This window comes from Caretta caretta, chromosome 5 (assembly GCF_965140235.1).
Source record: "Caretta caretta isolate rCarCar2 chromosome 5, rCarCar1.hap1, whole genome shotgun sequence".
NCBI classification, from domain to species: Eukaryota; Metazoa; Chordata; order Testudines; family Cheloniidae; genus Caretta; species Caretta caretta.
The window spans coordinates 25,272,337-25,293,146 of record NC_134210.1 but is presented as its reverse complement, the minus strand read 5'-3'; the positions used below and the strand labels follow the sequence as shown (position 1 = coordinate 25,293,146).

Genomic DNA, 20,810 nt, shown 5'->3' with positions numbered 1-20,810 from the left:
AAGTGACAAGTTTTTAAAGTGCTTATATACCAATGCTAGAAATCTAAATAATAAGATTGGTGAACTAGAGTGCCTCGTATTAAATGGGGATATTGATATAATAGGCTTCACAGAAACTTGGTAGAATGAGAATAATCAATGGGACACAGTAATACCAGGGTACAAAATATATTGGAAGGACAGAACAGGTCGTGCTGGTGGGGGAGTGGCACTATATGTGAAAGAGAGCGTAGAATCAAATGAAGTAAAAATCTTATATGAACCAAACTGTACCATAGAATCTCTATGGATAGTAATTCCATGCTCTAATAATAAGAATATAGCAGTAGGGATATATTACTGACCACCTGACCAGGATGGTGATAGTGACTGTGAAATGCTCAGGGGGATTAGAGGGGCTACTAAAATAAAAAACTCAATTATAATGGTGGATTTCAACTATTTCCATGTTGACTGGGTACATGTCACCTCAGGACAGATGCAGAAATGAAGTTTCTTGACACCTTAAATGACTGCTTCCTGGAGCAGGTGGTCCTGGAACCCACAAGAAGACAGGCAATTCTTGGATTTAGTCCTAAGTGGAGCATGGGATCTGGTCCAAGAGGTGAATATCGCTGGACCGCTTGGTAACAGTGACCATAATATAATTCAGTTTAACATCCCTGTGGCAGGAAAAACACCACAGCAGCCCAGCACGGTAGCATTTAATTTCAGAAAGGGGAACTACACAAAAATGAGGAGGTTAGTTAAACAGAAATTAAAAGGTACAGCGCCAAAAGTGAAATCTCTGCAAGCTGCATGGAAACTTTTTAAAGACACCTAATAGAGGCTCAATGGAAATGTATACCCCAAATTAAAAAACAGAAGAGAATTTAAAAAAGTGCCATTCATGGCTAAAACAACAGAGTAAAAGAAGCAGAGAGAGGCAAAAAGGCATCCTTTAAAAAGGGAATTTAAATCCTAGTGAGGAAAATAGAAAGGAGCATAAACTCTGGCAAATGAAATGTAAAAATATAATTAGGAAGGCCAAAAAAGAATTTGAAAAACAGCTAGCCAAAGACTCAAAAAGTAATAGCAAAAAAAAAATTAAGTACATCAGAAGCAGTAAGTCTGCTAAACAACCGATGGGGCCACTGGACGATTGAGATGCTAAAGGAGCACTCAAGGATAAGGCCATTGCGGAGAAACTAAATGAATTATTTGCATCCATCTTCACAGCGGAGGATGTGAGGGAGATTCCCAAACCTGAGCCATTCTTTGTAGGAGACAAATCTGAGGAACTGTCCCAGATTGAGGTGTCATTAGAGGAGGTTTTGGAACAAATTGATAAATTAAACAGTAATAAGTCACCAGGACCAGATGGTATTCACCCAAGAGCTCTGAAGAAACTCAAATGTTAAATTGCAGAACTATTAACTGTAGTCTGTAACCTATCATTTAATCAGCTACTGTACCAAATGTCTGGAAGATAGCTAATGTGACACCAATTTTTAAAAAGGGCTCCAGAGGTGATCCCAGCAATTACATGCCGGTAAGCCTGACTTCAGTACCAAAAAAAACTGGTTGAAACTATAGTAAAGAACAATATTGTCAGACATATAGATGAACATAATTTGTTGGGGGAAGAGTCAACATGGTTTTTGTAAAGGGAAATCATGCGTCACCAATCTACTAGTACTCTTTGAGAGAGTCAACAAGCATGTAGACAAGGGGAATCCAGTGGATCTTAGATTTTCAGAAAGCCTTTGACAAGGTCCTTCACCAAAGGCTCTTATGCAAAGTAAGCTGTCACTGGATAAGAGGGAAGGTTCTCTCATAGATTGGTAACTGGTTAAAAGATAGGAAACAAAAGCTATGTATATATGGTCAGTTTTCAGAATGGAGAGAGGTAAATAGTGGTGTCCCGCAGGGGTCTGTACTGGAACCAGTTCTATTCAACTAACTCATAAATGATCTGGAAAAAGGGGTAAACAGTGAGGTGACAATATATGCAGATTATACGAAACTACTCAAGATAGTTAAGTCCCAGGTAGACTGCGAAGAGCTACCAAAGGATCTCTCAAAACTGGGTGACTGCAACAAAATGGCAGGTGAAATTTAATGCTGATAAATGCAAAGTAATGCACATTGGAAAACATAAATTAGTTGTTACCACTCAAGAAAGAGATCTTGGAGTCATTGTGTATACTTCTCTGAAAACATCCACTCAATGTGCAGTGGCAGTCAAAAAAGCAAACAGAACGTTGGGAATCATTAAGAAAGGGATAAATAATAAGACAGAAAATATCATATTGCCTCTATATAAATCCATGGTACGCCCACATCTTGAATACTTCATGCAGATGTGGTCACCCCATCTCAAAAAAGATATATTGGAATTGGAAAGGGTCAGAAAAGAGCAACAAATATGATTGGGGTGAGAAGAGATTAATAAGTCTGGGACTTTTCAGCTTGGAAAAGAGATGACTAAGGGGGGATATGACTGAGGTCTATAAAATCATGACTGGTGTAGAGGAAGTAAATAAAGAAGTGTTATTTCCTCCTTCTCATAACACAAGAACTAGGGGGTCACCAAATGAAATTAATGAATGAGCGACAGGGAATGGATCACTTGATGATTACCTGTTCGTTCCCTCTGAGGCATCTGGCATTGGCCACTGACGGAAGACAGGACACTGGGCTAGATGGGCCTTTGGTCTGACCCAGTATGGCCATTCTTATGTTCTTAAGTGTACTGTGCAGCTTTAAATGTAGAGGTGACACTGTGTGTTTCAGGATCAGCTTCCGTTTTGTTTCAGTTCTGATGCAGAATGTTAGAGTCACTATGTATTGTTTCTCAGGATAACTTTGGGTGAAATACTGGCTATACTGAAGTCAATTGCAAAATTTCTGTTTACTTCAATTGGGCCAGGATTTTTACCCTTTCTATGTTTTTCCTTAATCTGAAGTGAAAGTAATCTAGACTGAATAATACTTATTTTGATCTTTGAATATAGCAAATTGTAACAAATATCTGGAGTGTTTTTGTAGGTTGAAGCGGGGAGGGAAACATTAACCACATGTAAGGCTACTGGGTTTTTAACAGATGAAGTGCTATGCTGAATTGAGGCCTTTGTGATCACAGGCGTCTGAAGAAGAAAAGTGTATTTTCCCTCTGTAGTGATGCAACAACTCACAAGTGCAGCACCTCCTGCTGGTCGTCCTGGGAATTAGCTCTCCAGCCTCCAGATCATCCTCTGCAGACTGGTGTCCTGCTTGCCTCAGGTCCCCATGTCCCTCCCAAACTCCAGTGCCCCTTTACCTTGGGGTGCTGCACCCTGGCAGTACACCCACAGACTCTGGGTCTCCCCTCCCAAGGATCCCCCTCCCTCTATCCCCACCTTACCTTAGTGGCTACTGCCAGTCACCATCTAGCCCCCGCTCACTGGGGCAGACTGCAGTCTGTAAACCACTCATCATCAGCAAGGAGGGTTTGGACCTGCTGCTTTTGCCTAACCCTGGGCTGCCCCTCTGCAACCCCAGTACCTGCTTTGGGCCTTCAGCAAGGCCTGCAGCCTGGGGGTTCTCCAGGTTGGAGCTCCCCAGCTCCTCTGGCCTTCCACCATCCTGTTCCACTTCAGGTACCTTCTCCTACAGCAGCTAGCCCTTCCCACTCAAGAGCTAGAGTGAGACTCCTCTGCTTCTAGCCCACAGCCCTCTGATAAGGGCCAGCTGGGCCCTGATTGAGCTGTCCACAGCTGTAGCTAGCTACTCACTCAGCTTCCCCCAGCTGTTCTCACTCCTCTTCCCCCAGCCGCAGCCCTCTGAGGGCTGCTTTTACTATTGGCTCCCCAGGGCAGCCCTCTCCCAGGCTGTTTTAACCCTTTCAGGGACGGAGCGGGGTGACCAAGCTGCTATACTCTCCTTCTCCCTCTCTTTTTAATCTTCTCAGAAGAAATAGTAAAATGAATACTTCCAGTTAGCCATTTGTGTGACCTAGTGTTTACTAATGATAAGTTCATGATTTCATCAACAGTTTAGCATTCAGAACAGAAAACCAAATGTGAAATATCTTACACAGTAGATGAAATTTTTGACTAGAAATCTGGCGAAAATGAAGCAAACAAGCAGGAATGGAAGAAGCTAAAGCAAACATCAGACATGAGGGATAGTTAGAGAAAACTATGTTTATGTGCACCGCTACAGACTAGGGACCGAATGGCTAGGCAGCAGTTCTGCAGAAAAGGACCTATGGGTTACAGTGGACGAGAAGCTGGATATGAGTCAACAGTGTGCCCTTGTTGCCAAGAAGGCCAATGGCATTTTGGGCTGTATAAGTAGGGGCATTGCCAGCAGATCGAGGGACATGATCATTCCCCTCTATTCGACATTGGTGAGGCCTCAGCTGGAGTACTGTGTCCAGTTTTGGGCCCCACACTACAAGAAGGATGTGGAAAAATTGGAAAGAGTCCAGCGGAGGGCAACAAAAATCATTAGGGGACTGGAACACATGACTTATGAGGAGAGGCTGAGGGAACTGGGATTGTTTAGTCTGCGGAAGAGAAGAATGAGGGGGGATTTGATAGCTGCTTTCAACTACCTGAAAGGGGGTTCCAAAGAGGATGGATCTAGACTATTCTCAGTGGTAGCTGATGACAGGACAAGGAGTAATGGTCTCAAGTTGCAGTGGGGGAGGTTTAGGTTGGATATTAGGAAAAACTTTTTCACTAGGAGGGTGGTGAAACACTGGAATACGTTACCTAGGGAGGTGGTAGAATCTCCTTCCTTAGAAGTTTTTAAGGTCAGGCTTGACAAAGCCCTGGCTGGGATGATTTAGTTGGGGGTTGGTCCTGCTTTGAGCAGGGGGTTGGACTAGATGACCTCCTGAGGTCCCTTCCAACCCTGATATTCTATGATTCTATGAAAACCAGAGGCTTTGTATCATCTGATTACACTAGACAAATACTGCCACATGCCAGCTATGTTAAGAGGTTACTATTGTTAAAGATAAAACTACAGGAAGGGTTAATCTGCTTAAAAGTCTTGCTGGGACTAATTGGGTTGCGGATAAGAAAACACTACTGATGGTATACAGAGCCTTAATCTGACCAATTATTGGTTATGGCTGCCAAGCTTTTTGGCCAGCTTCAAAATCAGAACTTAAAAAAATTAAATTTAATACAAGTCCAGGCACTACGAATTGCGTGCGGTGCATTTATTTCAACACCTCTGTGTATGCTACAGATAGCTTCTGGTGAAACGCCAGTTGCACTATGAATGAACCTAACTTTCTGGTCCAAAGTTAATGGGAACTACAATGATGAAAGTACCAAACAAATATAAGAGGATTGCTGGGAATTTGAGGCGAACTGTAGAACACGATGTTAGAACTTCACATGCCATTCAAGTTACAGGGGGGTGCAGGAGTCGAACGATGAGGAAAAGATTAACAAATTCAAAACTTTTAGTCATGGAAATATTAGTTATGGATGGAAATGGAAATTTACACATGTGGGTTCAGATTTATTTTATAAACTTAAGTGTAAAAATGAAGTGTACCAGCAGACAGATAAAAAGTAGTGTTGGTTTTGTCAAATATATACAGATGGATCCAAAAAAATTGAAAACAGGAAGAGTAGATATGGTATATTGTATACCAAAATTGACAAACAGTACATATAAAAGAATATCTGATTATGTAAATGTAGTTGTCGTGACAGCCAAACTAGTAGCAATAATGCTAGCATTAAACTGGATCTGAGAAATATGCCCAGCAGCTGTGGTCATTTTTTCAAATTTCATCTCAGGCCTTATGGTGATTAAAAAGGGGTGTCTTCTTATGGAGATGTGATTTAATCAATAACAATATATTTCTAATAACAGAATTAGTACAGATAAGGATATACGTAGCATTAACGTAGCTCTCAGAGCATATTGGGATAACAGGGAACTAAATGTCAGACAAAGTAGCTAACAAAGCTGTCAGAAATGGAAGGCTTGACATTAGGGTTGCCAACATTGGATTTCTGTTTCCTTAGCACCCCCACCCCACCCCTCCTCCCAATATTATTAATAATAATAATATCATCATTACTATGAATAATAATAAGCAGTATTCACCTACATTCACCAGGGGTATTTCTTGCTGCTTTTTTGCACCATTCAGCAATTCTCGATCTTGTTGTACAGAGATGGGGAAAAAAGGGACACCTCTTGTAAAAAGGGACTGTCAGCGACCCTAATTGACATAGAAACACTCTTGAGTAAACAGGAATTCAAAAGCCTAGCACAGAAAAATGTAACAGAGAAATGGCAAAAAATTTGCATTAATGAAAGAGAGGAAGAAGATTTTTTTGAACTGTGCACTAGAGTTGAGGATAGTGACATACTTCAGGGCCTGGATAGGAAAAATTAAGTAATTTTGTTTAAAGTATTAACTCACATTTGTGGCTTCAACAAAAATCTTTTTCAAATATATAGATACAAAGATAGACTACGTGCGCTCTGTAAGGTGAAAGAAACAACTGGTCACCTTTTATGGGCATGTAAGGGCTTTGATAAAGAAAGGGGAAAGCTTTCTGTGGAATTCAAATGTCTTAAGGTAACAGACATTACATTGTTATTTAGTACAGACATTGGGGAAATGAAGCATTATTAAAAAGTGTTGTTACACTACCTGAAAGACACAGGGCAGAGCAAGAGAATATAAATGTCTAGGTTTTGAGGAATTATAGTTGTTGGCAGCTATAGACTATTCAGATAAATCTGCTTCACCATAAAAAGGGGGCGGGGGAAGAAAGGGGTTGCTGGGGAAGGAGTCTGTAGTCATGGGGAGTAGAGTAAGCTCCAGCGGTAAACCCAGAAGCAGGCAAGAGAAGATGGAGAGGCTGGATACGAAGGAACCCAGGGAACCAGATATAGGGACAGGGACTAAGCATACTTGGATTGCTGGTTATAGGGTCCCTGGGCTGGAACCTGGTGTAGCAGGTGTGCCTGGGTTCCCCTGCCAGCCACTGGTATATTGACACAGCCTGAGTTGGAGTTGAACACCATTTGGAGATGGCATTTAGGCAGAGGTCCTGTTGTACTAGTAACCTTGGGGTGGACTAAATGGTGACCTGGTTAGAGGATCAAGTTACCACAAGAGAAATTATTGCAGAGCATGTAGTCCAGCAGAAAGGGGCACAGGTGCAGCGTGAGCTACTTTCCCAGACCTAGACACAAGGAGGCGCACTAGTGGTGAGTGGCAACCCTGTTACGGGGTAATGAGGGCAGGATAACCCCAGGTTTATAGCATATCATGGATATTTGTATATATTGCTCAACCTGGCTTCAAAAACTGTGGAGAGACTATTCCTCAGTATGATCAGGGAAAAGGTTCTTAGTTGTATCAACCTTAAATTTACTGTAATAAAGGTAAGTAAAAAAATTTCAAATGGAAGTGTGTTTTCAAGTGGATTTCAGGTGTAGCTCTGATTTGTAGCCATAGGAGCTGACTCCATGGGTGCTCAGGGGCTCAAACACCTACTGAGAAAAAATGGGGGGTGCTTAGCACCCAGAGGGCTGGTCCAGTCCCCTAACGATTTTTGTTGCCCTCCGCTGGACTCTTTCCAATTTTTCCACATCCTTCTTGTAGTGTGGGGCCCAAAACTGGACACAGTACTCCAGATGAGGCCTCACCAACGTCGAAAAGAGGGGAACGATCACGTCCCTCGATCTGCTGGCAATGCCCCTACATATACATCCCAAAATGCCATTGGCCTTCTTGGCAACAAGGGCACACTCATAGAATCATAGAATCATAGAATATCAGGGTTGGAAGGGACCCCAGAAGGTCATCTAGTCCAACCCCCTGCTTGAAGCAGGACCAATACCCAGTTAAATCATCCCAGCCAGGGCTTTGTCAAGCCTGACCTTAAAAACCTCTAAGGAAGGAGATTCTACCACCTCCCTAGGTAACGCATTCCAGTGTTTCACCACCCTCTTAGTGAAAAAGTTTTTCCTAATATCCAATCTAAACCTCCCCCACTGCAACTTGAGACCATTACTCCTCGTTCTGTCATCTGCTACCATTGAGAACAGTCTAGAGCCATCCTCTTTGGAACCCCCTTTCAGGTAGTTGAAAGCAGCTATCAAATCCCCCCTCATTCTTCTCTTCTGCAGGCTAAACAATCCCAGCTCCCTCAGCCTCTCCTCATAACTCATGTGTTCCAGACCCCTAATCATTTTTGTTGCCCTTCGCTGGACTCTCTCCAATTTATCCACATCCTTCTTGAAGTGTGGGGCCCAAAACTGGACACAGTACTCCAGATGAGGCCACACCAATGTCGAATAGAGGGGAACGATCACGTCCCTCGATCTGCTCGCTATGCCCCTACTTATACATCCCAAAATGCCATTGGCCTTCTTGGCAACAAGGGCACACTGTTGACTCATATCCAGCTTCTCATCCACTGTCACCCCTAGGTCCTTTTCCGCAGAACTGCTGCCTAGCCATTCGGTCCCTAGTCTGTAGCTGTGCATTGGGTTCTTCCGTCCTAAGTGCAGGACCCTGCACTTATCCTTATTGAACCTCATCAGATTTCTTTTGGCCCAATCCTCCAATTTGTCTAGGTCCTTCTGTATCCTATCCCTCCCCTCCAGCGTATCTACCACTCCTCCCAGTTTAGTATCATCCGCAAATTTGCTGAGAGTGCAATCCACACCATCCTCCAGATCATTTATGAAGATATTGAACAAAACCGGCCCCAGGACCGACCCTTCGGGCACTCCACTTGATACCGGCTGCCAACTAGACATGGAGCCATTGATCACTACCCGTTGAGCCCGACAATCTAGCCAGCTTTCTACCCACCTTATAGTGCATTCATCCAGCCCATACTTCCTTAACTTGCTGACAAGAATACTGTGGGAGACCGTGTCAAAAGCTTTGCTAAAGTCAAGAAACAATATATCCACTGCTTTCCCTTCATCCACAGAACCAGTAATCTCATCATAAAAGGCGATTAGATTAGTCAGGCATGACCTTCCCTTGGTGAATCCATGCTGGCTGTTCCTGATCACTTTCCTCTCATGCAAGTGCTTCAGGATTGATTCTTTGAGGACCTGCTCCATGATTTTTCCAGGGACTGAGGTGAGGCTGACTGGCCTGTAGTTCCCAGGATCCTCCTTCTTCCCTTTTTTAAAGATTGGCACTACATTAGCCTTTTTCCAGTCATCCGGGACCTCCCCCGTTCGCCACGAGTTTTCAAAGATAATGGCCAATGGCTCTGCAATCACAGCCGCCAATTCCTTCAGCACTCTCGGATGCAACTCGTCCGGCCCCATGGACTTGTGCACATCCAGCTTTTCTAAATAATCCCTAACCACCTCTATCTCCACAGAGGGCTGGCCATCTCTTCCCCATTTTGCGATGCCCAGCGCAGCAGTCTGGGAGCTGACCTTGTTAGTGAAAACAGAGGCAAAAAAAGCATTGAGTACATTAGCTTTTTCCACATCCTCTGTCACTAGGTTGCCTCCCTCATTCAGTAAGGGGCCCACACTTTCCTTGACTTTCTTCTTGTTGCCAACATACCTGAAGAAACCCTTCTTGTTACTCTTGACATCTCTGGCTAGCTGCAGCTCCAGGTGCGATTTGGCCCTCCTGATATCATTCCTACATGCCCGAGCAATATTTTTATACTCTTCCCTGGTCATATGTCCAACCTTCCACTTCTTGTAAGCTTCTTTTTTATGTTTAAGATCCGCTAGGATTTCACCATTAAGCCAAGCTGGTCGCCTGCCATATTTACTATTCTTTCGACTCATCGGGATGGTTTGTCCCTGTAACCTCAACAGGGATTCCTTGAAATACAGCCAGCTCTCCTGGACTCCTTTCCCCTTCAAGTTAGTCCCCCAGGGGATCCTGGCCATCCGTTCCCTGAGGGAGTCGAAGTCTGCTTTCCTGAAGTCCAGGGTCCGTATCCTGCTGCTTACTTTTCTTCCCTGCGTCAGGTTCCTGAACTCAACCAACTCATGGTCACTGCCTCCCAGATTCCCATCCACTTTTGCTTCCCCCACTAATTCTACCCGGTTTGTGAGCAGCAGGTCAAGAAAAGCGCCCCCCCTAGTTGGCTCTGTTTATGTGACTGTTGACTCATATCCAACTTCTCGTCCACTGTAACCCCTAGGTCCTTTTCTGCAGAACTGCTGCCGAGCCATTCGGTCCCTAGTCTGTAGCGGTGCATGGGATTCTTCCGTCCTAAGTGCAGGACTCTGCACTTGTCCTTGTTGAACCTCATCTGATTTCTTTTGGCCCAATCCTCCAATTTGTCTAGGGCCCTTTGTATCCTATCCCTACCCTCCAGCGTATCTACCTCTCCTCCCAGTTTAGTGTCATCTGCAAACTTCCTGAGGGTGCAATCCACACCATCCTCCAGATCATTTATGAAGATATTGAACAAAACCGGCCCGAGGACAGACCCTTGGGGCACTCCACTTGATACCAGTTGCCAACTAGACATGGAGCCATTGATCACTACCCATTGAGCCCGACAATCTAGCCAACTTTCTATCCACCTTATAGTCCATCCAGCCCATACTTCTTTAACTTGCTGGCAAGAATACTGTGGGAGACCGTGCCAAAAGCTTTGCTAAAGTCAAGGAACAACACGTCCACTGCTTTCCCCTCATCCACAGAACCAGTTATCTCGTCATAAAAGATACAAAGGGATCTCACAAAACTGGGTGACTAGGCAACAAAATGGCAGATGAAATGCAGTGCTGATAAGTTCAAAGTAATGAACATTGGAAAACATAACCCAAACTATGCATACAAAATGATGGGGTCTAAATTAGCTGTTAACCATCAAGAAAAAGATTTTGGAGTCATTGTGGATAGTTTTCTGAAAACATCTGCTCTATATGCAGAGGCAGTCAAACAAGCTAACAGAATGTTAGGAACAATTAGGAAAGGGATAAATAAATATCATAATGCCAGTATATAAATCCATGGTACGCCCACACTTGAAAACTGTGTTGTCACCCCATCTCAAAAAAGATATATTTGAATTTGAAAAGGTTTGTCTGGCAGCTTGAGAGGGGCTTGGGGGAAGGGAGACCAGCGAGCAGGGAGAGGCGTGGGGGTGGGAAGAGGCAGAGTGAGGTCAGGGCCTTGGGGGGGGCAGAGCGAGGGGGGAGCCTATGGTCAGGGGGCAGAGGAAGCGCGTGAAGAGTCAGAGCGAAGGTGGAGCCTTGAGGGAAGGAGTGGAGTGAGGGTGGGGCATCCTTGGGGAAAAGTAAAAGTCTGTGCCTATGTGGTTAGGGATGCAACCCCAGGCTCTGGGTGTCCCTAGGCCTCTGAATGCCAGATGCTGGGACTGGATGACAGGGAATGGATCACTCAATGATTGCCATGTTCTGTTCATTCCCTCTGAAATATCTGCATTGGCCACGGTCGGAAGACAGGATTCTGGGCTAAGTGGACCATTGGTCAGACCCAATATGGGCACTCTTATGTTCTTAGCATAATGTGATTCTTGGATAGAAAGTGCTATATTAATTAATTAATTAATTATGACGTCTTCTAACTAGGTTTAGGTATCATAGAATCTTGTTACTATTTTGGGGTATTATATAAATGTTACAGTTATTTTTTATAGTTTGTTATTTTTAATGTGTTTATTAAACCTATTGCCTTTTCCCAGGAAGTTAATGTTCTGCATTATGTTAGAGCAAGTTTTCATCTGATTCCAGATTTGTACACCAAAATTTGTGCCTGCAACTGATTGCAGCCAAAGAATTGGGCATACATCCATTCTGCATGCACAAAACTTGCGTTTGTGTGTAAACTTAGTGCCCAGCTGATAAGTTTTTGTGCACAAATACTGTTTATGTGACTAAAACCAGCATGCACTCAATTTTGCAGGCTCATTTGGTTGTGTGCCTGAAACTGGGCATGTAAATTCACAGGTGGCAGCTAAAAATTTATCTGAAAATGTAGACGAAAATTTGCTTTGGGGCAGTACATAGTATGTGTTGCTAGTAAACACATGCTAAAGTCATTATGGATATACTGATTTTTAATTTAAATAGGCATTTAAATTACGTATCTGTAATTTGTAACGTGTTTCTTGATATGGAAAGTAATTACATAGTAGAAATGGAATAATCTGATAAACAACAAGTATATTTCCTGTGCAAACAAGCCAAATCATCTCCTTTTTGTGAGGTACGGATGGGAGTCATGAGAGCCCAATTTCCTACCAGATCTACTCAGCAGAAGTGGGAAGGTGAGGCTGAAGAGACTTTGCAGATCTCCCGTTGGATGATAGTTGGCCAACAGGTGGAGCCTAGAAATCCTACTCTAGGCAACATCTCATGTCATGAACCAATTATATCAGGAGGAACAGGAGGTTTAGTTGAGGTTCCTCTTCCTCTTTTCCTCATGAAAGTTACAATTTAAGCAAGTAGATTTAGCACTACCAGTGATTCCCAATCTGTGTGCACTGTAACCTGTGTTCTGAGGATATGTAGTGGTATGAATGCACTTCACAAATAGGAACTATTCCTTCAGAGCTACGGGGCTGGTTGTCCTCCTACTTACAAAAGTGTAATTTTGCTGACTTTAGTAAAGTTACTCCTGATATACACTGGTGTAAACAAGAGGAGAATCAGCCCCTATCTTCATTTGCATCTGCCATGAAGCCGTATTATGTTTTCCATTGTTTCTTTTGTCTTTGTGATGGGTTTGGGCCCTTTGGGGTGTCACCTGATGTGCTGGGGTTTAACTGAGCCTCCCCTGCTCAATCAGCCTATTCTGCCAGCCTGGGTTCCCTTTACCTGGCCTTGCTGGGTTAGACCTACAAGCCTCTTCCAGCCAAGCACATAGGCAGGGTCACACCCAGCTGCACAAAAAGACAGAGATCTGCTCTGGAAAGATTCAGCCTTAGGGGCTCTCCCAACACTCTGGTGCCCACTCCCTTTAAGGGGTACAAACCCAATGGTTTTATGAAATTTTCCCCCTCCCTCAATGTGGAGGGAGATATGCAAAACTTCTTGCCCCCGCAATATGTTAGAAATTACATAAACTGGGTTATATTATAAACAAACAATAAGTGTATTAACTACAAAAGGAGAACTTCAAGTGAGTATGAGAGATAACAGACAGAACAAAGTGGATTACTGACCAAATAAAGCAAAATATGCAAGCTAAGCTCAGTATGCTTAAGAAACAGGTTACAAAATGTAAATTCTCACCCTAAGTGTTATTTTAGGCAGGTTACGAAGTTTCTGTGATTCAGAATTCCAGTTATATTCCTTTTCAGACTGGACCCCCTGTCTCAGTCTGGACTCCCGCCTTGCCTTCTCTTCAGGTGGCTTTAGCAGTCTTTCTTCTTAGGCAGACAGGCCATAGAGAGGAGGAGTTCCATTTGCCTTCCTCCCCACCCTTATATAGGATTTACATAAGGCGGGAATCCTTTGTTTCCCAAACTTGACTCCCACTTCCGTTTCAGTGGAAAGTTACAAAAAGTCCCAGGTAATGTTCAGTATCAGGTGCCAAGACCACCTGACTCTGTAGTATCACAGTGTCCATGACAGTGGCAGTATGGAGGGTCTGCAGGAAGGCCAAGCCTTTTCACAATCCATTGTCCTCGCTGATGGGTTACCAGCCCCGTCTGGCTTTTCCATTGTTGTACCTGAAGTGTTAGCAGTGGGCATCACCCAAAGTAGCATAGTTGAAATACAGATACATAGTCGATATTCCTAACTTCAGATACAGAAATGATACAGGCATACAATTTGGATAATCACATTCAGTAAATTATAACCTTTCCAATGGTATCTTACAAGACCCGTTTTGCATAAAGTACATCTCAGCTATGTCATTCATATCATAAGCATATTTACATAAAGAATATGGAGTGAAACGTCACAGTCTTGCTTTGTCATTTAGATTTACTGCAAAATTGAATGCAACAGAAAGAGTGAGTTACATGCACTGACATGGCAGCATCTTTTAATGGATGGCAACTGAGGGACAACTGAATTCCAACCCCAAACCCATCTGCTCAATAAACATGAGTTAGGCCCCTCAAAATCATGAGATTGGCTCAAAAGTGATGGGAGTTTAAAAAATAATAATGATGGGTTCTTTTTATTTGCCTTCCAGTTTTTGAGCCTTTAGGGTTCAGTTGGGTCATGTTCTCAAGCTGTTCTCTGCAATCACACCTTAATTACTTTTCAAGTGAAAGCTGAGATTCACATGTAATTGCATGAATCTGAGAGCTGGATCTTTAACAAGGCACCAAATATCATAGACTCATCATCAAATCACAAGAACAGGCCATGCTGTGAATTCTAATTGTTGCACTGCTAATGATTGGCTGAATGACCTTGAGTAGGATACTTAGCCTTTCTGTGATTCATCTTCCCTATGTGGAAAACTGGGAACTATAACTCTTATTGAATTACAGGGGTGCGGTGAGGATTAATTAGCTCAAGTTTGCAAAGTGCTTTGAACACATAATGATATATACACGCATGCTAAAGACTATTATTAAATGTTGCACATTGTCATATTTTTCAGCTATCCTCTAATCCTACTTTTCCCGCTGGAGGAGGAGTAGGCAAACAACATGAAGCAAAACTTGGCATCATCAGTTAGATTTATTTTGCTGCTTTTTCTGAGCATAGAGTGTTTGAATGGTAAGTAGAAAACTATACAGCACATTATTTTCCTGAAAGCAGTTTGTTTAGAAAATTCTGAAGATAAATCTGGCTATCCTGATCCTCATTGGAACCTATACAACTTCAAATGATCAATTCTCTTAAGAACTCCTGTAAAGAGATTTTGAAAATGGCTTGATTTACTCTTGTGAAAGTTTTAGGGTCAGTAAGTGATAACTTTAGGGTATGTTTACACAGCAAAGAAAACCCTGTGGTTGGCCCATGCCAGCTGCTTCGGCTCATGAAACTCGGGCTGCGGGGCTGTTTCACATTGCTGTGTAGACTTCCAGGCTCAGGGTGAAGCCTGAGCTCTGGGACCCTCCCACCTTGCAGAGTCCTAGAGTCCAGGGTGTGAGAGTAGACATACCCTTAGAGGCAGTATTGACAGACACCTGTCCCTTCCCCTATAGGCGCCGACTTCTGCTCACGCCGGTGGGTGCTCAACCCCCCTCTGTCCCCGGCCCCGCCCAGACTCCACCCCTGTCCCGCCCCCATTCCAACCCCTTCCCCAAAGTCCCTGCCCCAACTCCGTCCCCTCCCTGCCCCTATTCCGACTCCTTCCCCAAATCCCCGTCCTGGCCCCGCCCCTTCCCTGCCTCCTCCTCTGAGCATGCCACATTCCTGCTTCTCCCCCCTCCCTCCCAGAGCTTACTAGGCCACCAAACAGGTGTTTGGCAGCAGCAAGCGCTGGAAGGTAGGCAGAGGAGAAGGGATGCAGCGCGCTCAGGGGAGGAGGTGGAGTGGAGGTAAGAGAGGGCGGGGGACAGGGAGGGGAGCTTGGCTGCTTGTGGGTGCAGAGCTCCCACAACTTTTTCCCTGTTTGTGCTCCAGCCCCAGAGCACCCACGGAGTCCACACTTATGCCTTCCCCTTCATTCTTCTTAGGACTTGTCACCATGAAAATGTGAATAGCAACATTAATGAAAAAGTGGCATGGAAATTTACTGAAGTGATAAATAAGCTTAGAGGGAGAAGGCACATGTATGCACATTTGAATACACTTTTTTCTTAGAGATTATTGACCAATGTGTTCTTTATTTTAACATGACATGTTTTTAGATACTATTGGATTCTATGTAGAAGTAATTCACACATTCAGGTTTGCCTTTACACAGTGTACTGTATCCAGTCTGTGGAATCTGTCCATCATCTCCTTATACCTCACCATCAGTACTACCTAAATGTGTAATATATGATATTTGTAAAGCTTATTAACTAGGTTGATTTATGTACTTCCGCAGAGCAATCAGCTCCTGGAAAGCCTGAAGTTTTGAAGTGTCTTTCTCCAGAAATGGAAACCTTTACTTGCTGGTGGAAGCCTGGCTCAGATGGAGGACTTCCTACCACCTACACTCTGCTCTACAATAAGGAAGGGTGAGAAGCTGTGGATAATTATTCTGTAGATTATTACTTTGCTTCATATATATTTACAGGCCCCAAACTCTCACTTGTCTTTAAATTGCAGATAATTATCAGATGACAAAGGTGTTGTGACAGAATAGGGGAATATGTCCCTGTCGATTTGTGGATTTTGTTTAGAATGTAATCTTTAGTATGGCTTTGAGCGTTCCTTTTGGTAGCTGGAACTTGACAGTTAGTGGGGAACCTGTATTTGGAAAGCTGTGACAAAGCCATCAACATTGAATAATTACCCTGGAGAAACAATGAGGTTGCTTCAGCAGGGTCATTGACTTTGAATGAACTCTCTGCACAGAAGTCTGTCTGTGGGGAGAGGGCTGACATTCTCCTAGTCTAAGCCCTGGTCTACACTAGGACTTTAGGTCGAATTTAGCAGCGTTAAATCGATTTAAACCTGCACCCGTCCACACAATGAAGCCCTTTATTTCGACTTAAAGGGCTCTTAAAATCGATTTCCTTACTCCACCCCTGACAAGTGGATTAGCGCTTAAATCGACGTTGCCGGCTCGAATTTGGGGTACTGTGGACACAATTCGATGGTATTGGCCTCCGGGAGCTATCCCAGAGTGCTCCATTCTGACCGCTCTGGACAGCGCTCTCAACTCAGATGCACTGGCCAGGTAGACAGGAAAAGAACCGCGAACTTTTGAATCTCATTTCCTGTTTGGCCAGCGTGGCAAGCTGCAGGTGACCATGCAGAGCTCATCAGCAGAGGTGACCATGATGGAGTCCCAGAATCGCAAAAGAGCTCCAGCATGGACCGAACGGGAGGTACGGGATCTGATCGCTGTTTGGGGAGAGGAATCCGTGCTATCAGAACTCCGTTCCAGTTTTTGAAATGCCAAAACCTTTGTGAAAATCTCCCAGGGCATGAAGGACAGAGGCCATAACAGGGACCCGAAGCAGTGCCGCGTGAAACTGAAGGAGCTGAGGCAAGCCTACCAGAAAACCAGAGAGGCGAACAGCCGCTCTGGGTCAGAGCCCCAAACATGCCGCTTCTATGATGAGCTGCATGCCATTTTAGGGGGTTCAGCCACCACTACCCCAGCCGTGTTGTTTGACTCCTTCAATGGAGATGGAGGCAATACGGAAGTAGGTTTTGGGGACGAAGAAGATGATGATGAGGAGGTTGTAGATAGCTCACAGCAAGCAAGCGGAGAAACCGGTTTTCCCGACAGCCAGGAACTGTTTCTCACCCTAGACCTGGAGCCAGTACCCTCCTGGACTCAGCAGGCGGAGAAGGGACCTCTGGTGAGTGTACCTTTTAAAATGCTATACATGGTTTAAAAGCAAGTATGTGAAAGGATTACTTTGCCCTGGCATTTGCGGTTCTGCCTTTGCAAAAGGTTTCTGGGGAGGGCAGCCTTATTTCGTCCTTCATGGTAGGACACTTTACCACTCCAGGCCAGCAACACGTACTGGGGAATCACTGTAGAACAAAGCATTGCAGTGTATGTTTGCTGGCATTCAACCAAAATCCGTTCACGCGGTGGGAGGAGGCAAAATGCGACCTTGTAACGAAAGCACATGTGCTATGTATGTAATGTTAACAGCGAGGTTTACCCTGAAAGAGTGTAGCGACTGTTTTATAAAATGTGTCTTTTTAAATACCGCTGTCCCTTTTTTTTTCTCCACCAGCTGCATGTGTTTCAATGATCACAGGATCTTCTCCTTCCCAGAGGCTAGTGAAGCTTAGAAAGAAAAAAAAACGCACTCGCGATGAAATGTTCTCCGAGCTCATGCTGTCCTCCCACACTGACAGAGCACAGACGAATGCGTGGAGGCAAATAATGTCAGAGTGCAGGAAAGCACAAAATGACCGGGAGGAGAGGTGGAGGGCTGAAGAGAGTAAGTGGCGGGCTGAAGACAGGGCTGAAGCTCAAAGGTGGCGGCAGCGTGATGAGAGGAGTCAGGATTCAATGCTGAGGCTGCTGCAGGACCAAACCAGTATGCTCCAGTGTATGGTTGAGCTGCAGCAAAGGCAGCTGGAGCACAGACTGCCACTGCAGCCCCTCCTCCCCAAGTTCCATAGCCTCCACACCCAGACGCCCAAGAACGCGGTGGGGGGGGCCTCCGGCCAACCAGCCACTCCACCACAGAGGATTGCCCAAAAAAAAGAAGGCTGTCATTCAATAAATTTTAAAGTTGTAAACTTTTAAAGTGCTGTGCTTAAAGTGCTGTGTGGCATTTTCCTTCCCTCCTCCACCACCCCTCCTGGGATACCTTGGTAGTCATCCCCCTATTTGTGTGATGAATGAATAACGAATGCATGAATGTGAAGCAACAATGACTTTATTGGCTCTGCAAGCAATGATTAAAGGGAGGAGGGGAGGGTGGTTAGCTTACAGGGAAGTAGAGTGAACCAAGGGGCGGGGGGGGTTCATCAAGGAGAAACAAACAGAACTTTCACACCGTAGCCTGGCCAGTCATGAAACTGTTTTTCAAAGCTTCTCTGATGCGTACCGCTCCTGTGCTCTTCTAACCGCCCTGGTGTCTGGCTGCGCGTAACCAGCAGCCAGGCGATTTGCCTCAACCTCCCACCCCGCCATAAACGTCTCCCCCTTACTCTCACAGATATTGTGGAGCACACAGCAAGCAGTAATAACAGTGGGAATATTGGTTTCGCTGAGGTCTAAGCGAGTCAGTAAACTGCGCCAGCGCGCCTTTAAACGTCCAAATGCACATTCTACCACCATTCTGCACTTGCTCAGCCTGTAGTTGAACAGCTCCTGACCACTGTCCAGGCTGCCTGTGTATGGCTTCATGAGCCATGGCATTAAGGGGTAGGCTGGGTCCCCAAGGATACATATAGGCATTTCAACATCCCCAACAGTTATTTTCTGGTCTGGGAATAAAGTCCCTTCCTGCAGCTTTTGAAACAGACCAGAGTTCCTGAAGATGCGAGCATCATGCACCTTTCCCGGCCATCCCACGTTGATGTTGGTGAAACGTCCCTTGTGATCCACCAGAGCTTGCAGCACTATCGAAAAGTACCCCTTGCGGTTTATGTACTCGGCGGCTTGGTGCTCCGGTGCCAAGATAGGGATATGGGTTCCATCTATAGCCCCACCACAGTTAGGGAATCCCATTGCAGCAAAGCCATCCACTATGACCTGCACATTTCCCAGGGTCACTACCCTTGATATCAGCAGATCTTTGATTGCGTGGGCTACTTGCATCACAGCAGCCCCCACAGTAGATTTGCCCACTCCAAATTGATTCCCAACTGACCGGTAGCTGTCTGGCGTTGCAAGCTTCCACAGGGCTATTGCCACTCGCTTCTCAACTGTGAGGGCTGCTCTCATCTTGGTATTCATGCGCTTCAGGGCAGGGGAAAGCAAGTCACAAAGTTCCATGAAAGTGCCCTTACGCATGCGAAAGTTTCGTAGCCACTGGGAATCGTCCCAGACCTGCAACACTATGCGGTCCCACCAGTCTGTGCTTGTTTCCCGAGCCCAGAATCGGCGTTCCACAGCATGAACCTGCCCCATTAGCACCATGATGCATGCATTGTCAGGGCCCATGCTTTCAGAGAAATCTGTGTCCATGTCCTGATCACTCACGGGACCGCGCTGATGTCGCCTCCTCGCCCGGTATCGCGTTGCCATGTTCTGGTGCTGCATATACTGCTGAATAATGCGTGTGGTGGTTAATGTGCTCCTAATTGCCAAAGTGAGCTGAGCGGGCTCCATGCTTGCCGTGGTATGGCGTCCGCACAGAAAAAAGGCGCGGAACGATTGTCTGCCGTTGCTCTGACGGAGGGAGGGGCGACTGACGACACGGCTTACAGGGTTGGCTTCAGGGAGCTAAAATCAACAAAGGGGGTGCCTGTACATCAAGGAGTATTTCAGGCAGGACTGCACGGAGGGTTCCAATAAGAAATGGTGCACCTAAGTTATCGTTCTTATTGGAACAAGGAGGTTAGCCTGGCCTCTGATTGATACATGGCTAGATTTACCTCGCTGCACCTTCTCTGTGAGTGACTGCAGTGTGACCTAGAGGAATGAGTCCCCTAGACAGGGGAGGAGGCAAATGAGTACAAAACAAATCTGGTCTATTTCTTGTTTTGACCCACTCCATCTATCTTTTACATCTTTGGCTGGCAGCAGACGGTGCAGAAGGACTGCATGCCATCCACATCTCATGGCTGCTCGGCAGAAGATGGTACAGTACGACTGCTAGCAGTCCGTATCGCCTGCCCGCTCACCATAAGACGGTTCAATAGGACTGACTGCAGGACTAAAGAGAATGACCTGGTCAAGTCACTCCAAATTTAGTCCCTGTGCCCATGTCTGCCCAGGCGCTCCTGATCGACCTCACAGAGGCGACCAGGAGCACCTCAGACATGACGATGACGGCTACCAGTCGTACTGTACCGTCTGCTGCCACAAGGCAAGGGGTTGCTGCTACTGTGTAGCAATGCCGTACCACGTCTGCCAGCACCCAGGAGACATAGGGTGACGGTTACCTGAGCGGGCTCCATGCTTGCCATGGTATGGCGTCTGCACAGGTAACTCAGGAAAAAAGGCGCGAAATGATTGTCTGCCCTTGCTTTCACGGGGGGAGGGAGGGAACGGGGGGCTGACGATATGTACCCAGAACCACCCGCGACAATGTTTTAGCCCCATCAGGCATTGGGATCTCAACCCAGAATTCCAATGGGCAGCGGAGACTGCGGGAACTGTGGGATAGCTACCCACAGTGCAA

The 20,810-nt window shown here is 45.2% G+C and overlaps 1 protein-coding gene across 13 annotated transcripts in view; it reads left to right on the top strand.

The window, feature by feature from the left end:
• The window catches only part of PRLR (prolactin receptor), a 322,433-nt gene that overhangs the window by 274,771 nt on the left and 26,852 nt on the right, over positions 1–20,810 (top strand). For all 13 annotated transcript variants that reach the window (XM_075128420.1, XM_075128422.1, XM_075128421.1 and 10 more), the window contains 2 exons: positions 14,546–14,664; positions 15,926–16,058. In XM_075128420.1, coding sequence (XP_074984521.1) covers positions 14,595–14,664; positions 15,926–16,058 — 203 coding nt within the window. In that variant the 5' untranslated portion in view covers positions 14,546–14,594. The remainder of the gene's footprint in view (positions 1–14,545; positions 14,665–15,925; positions 16,059–20,810) is intronic.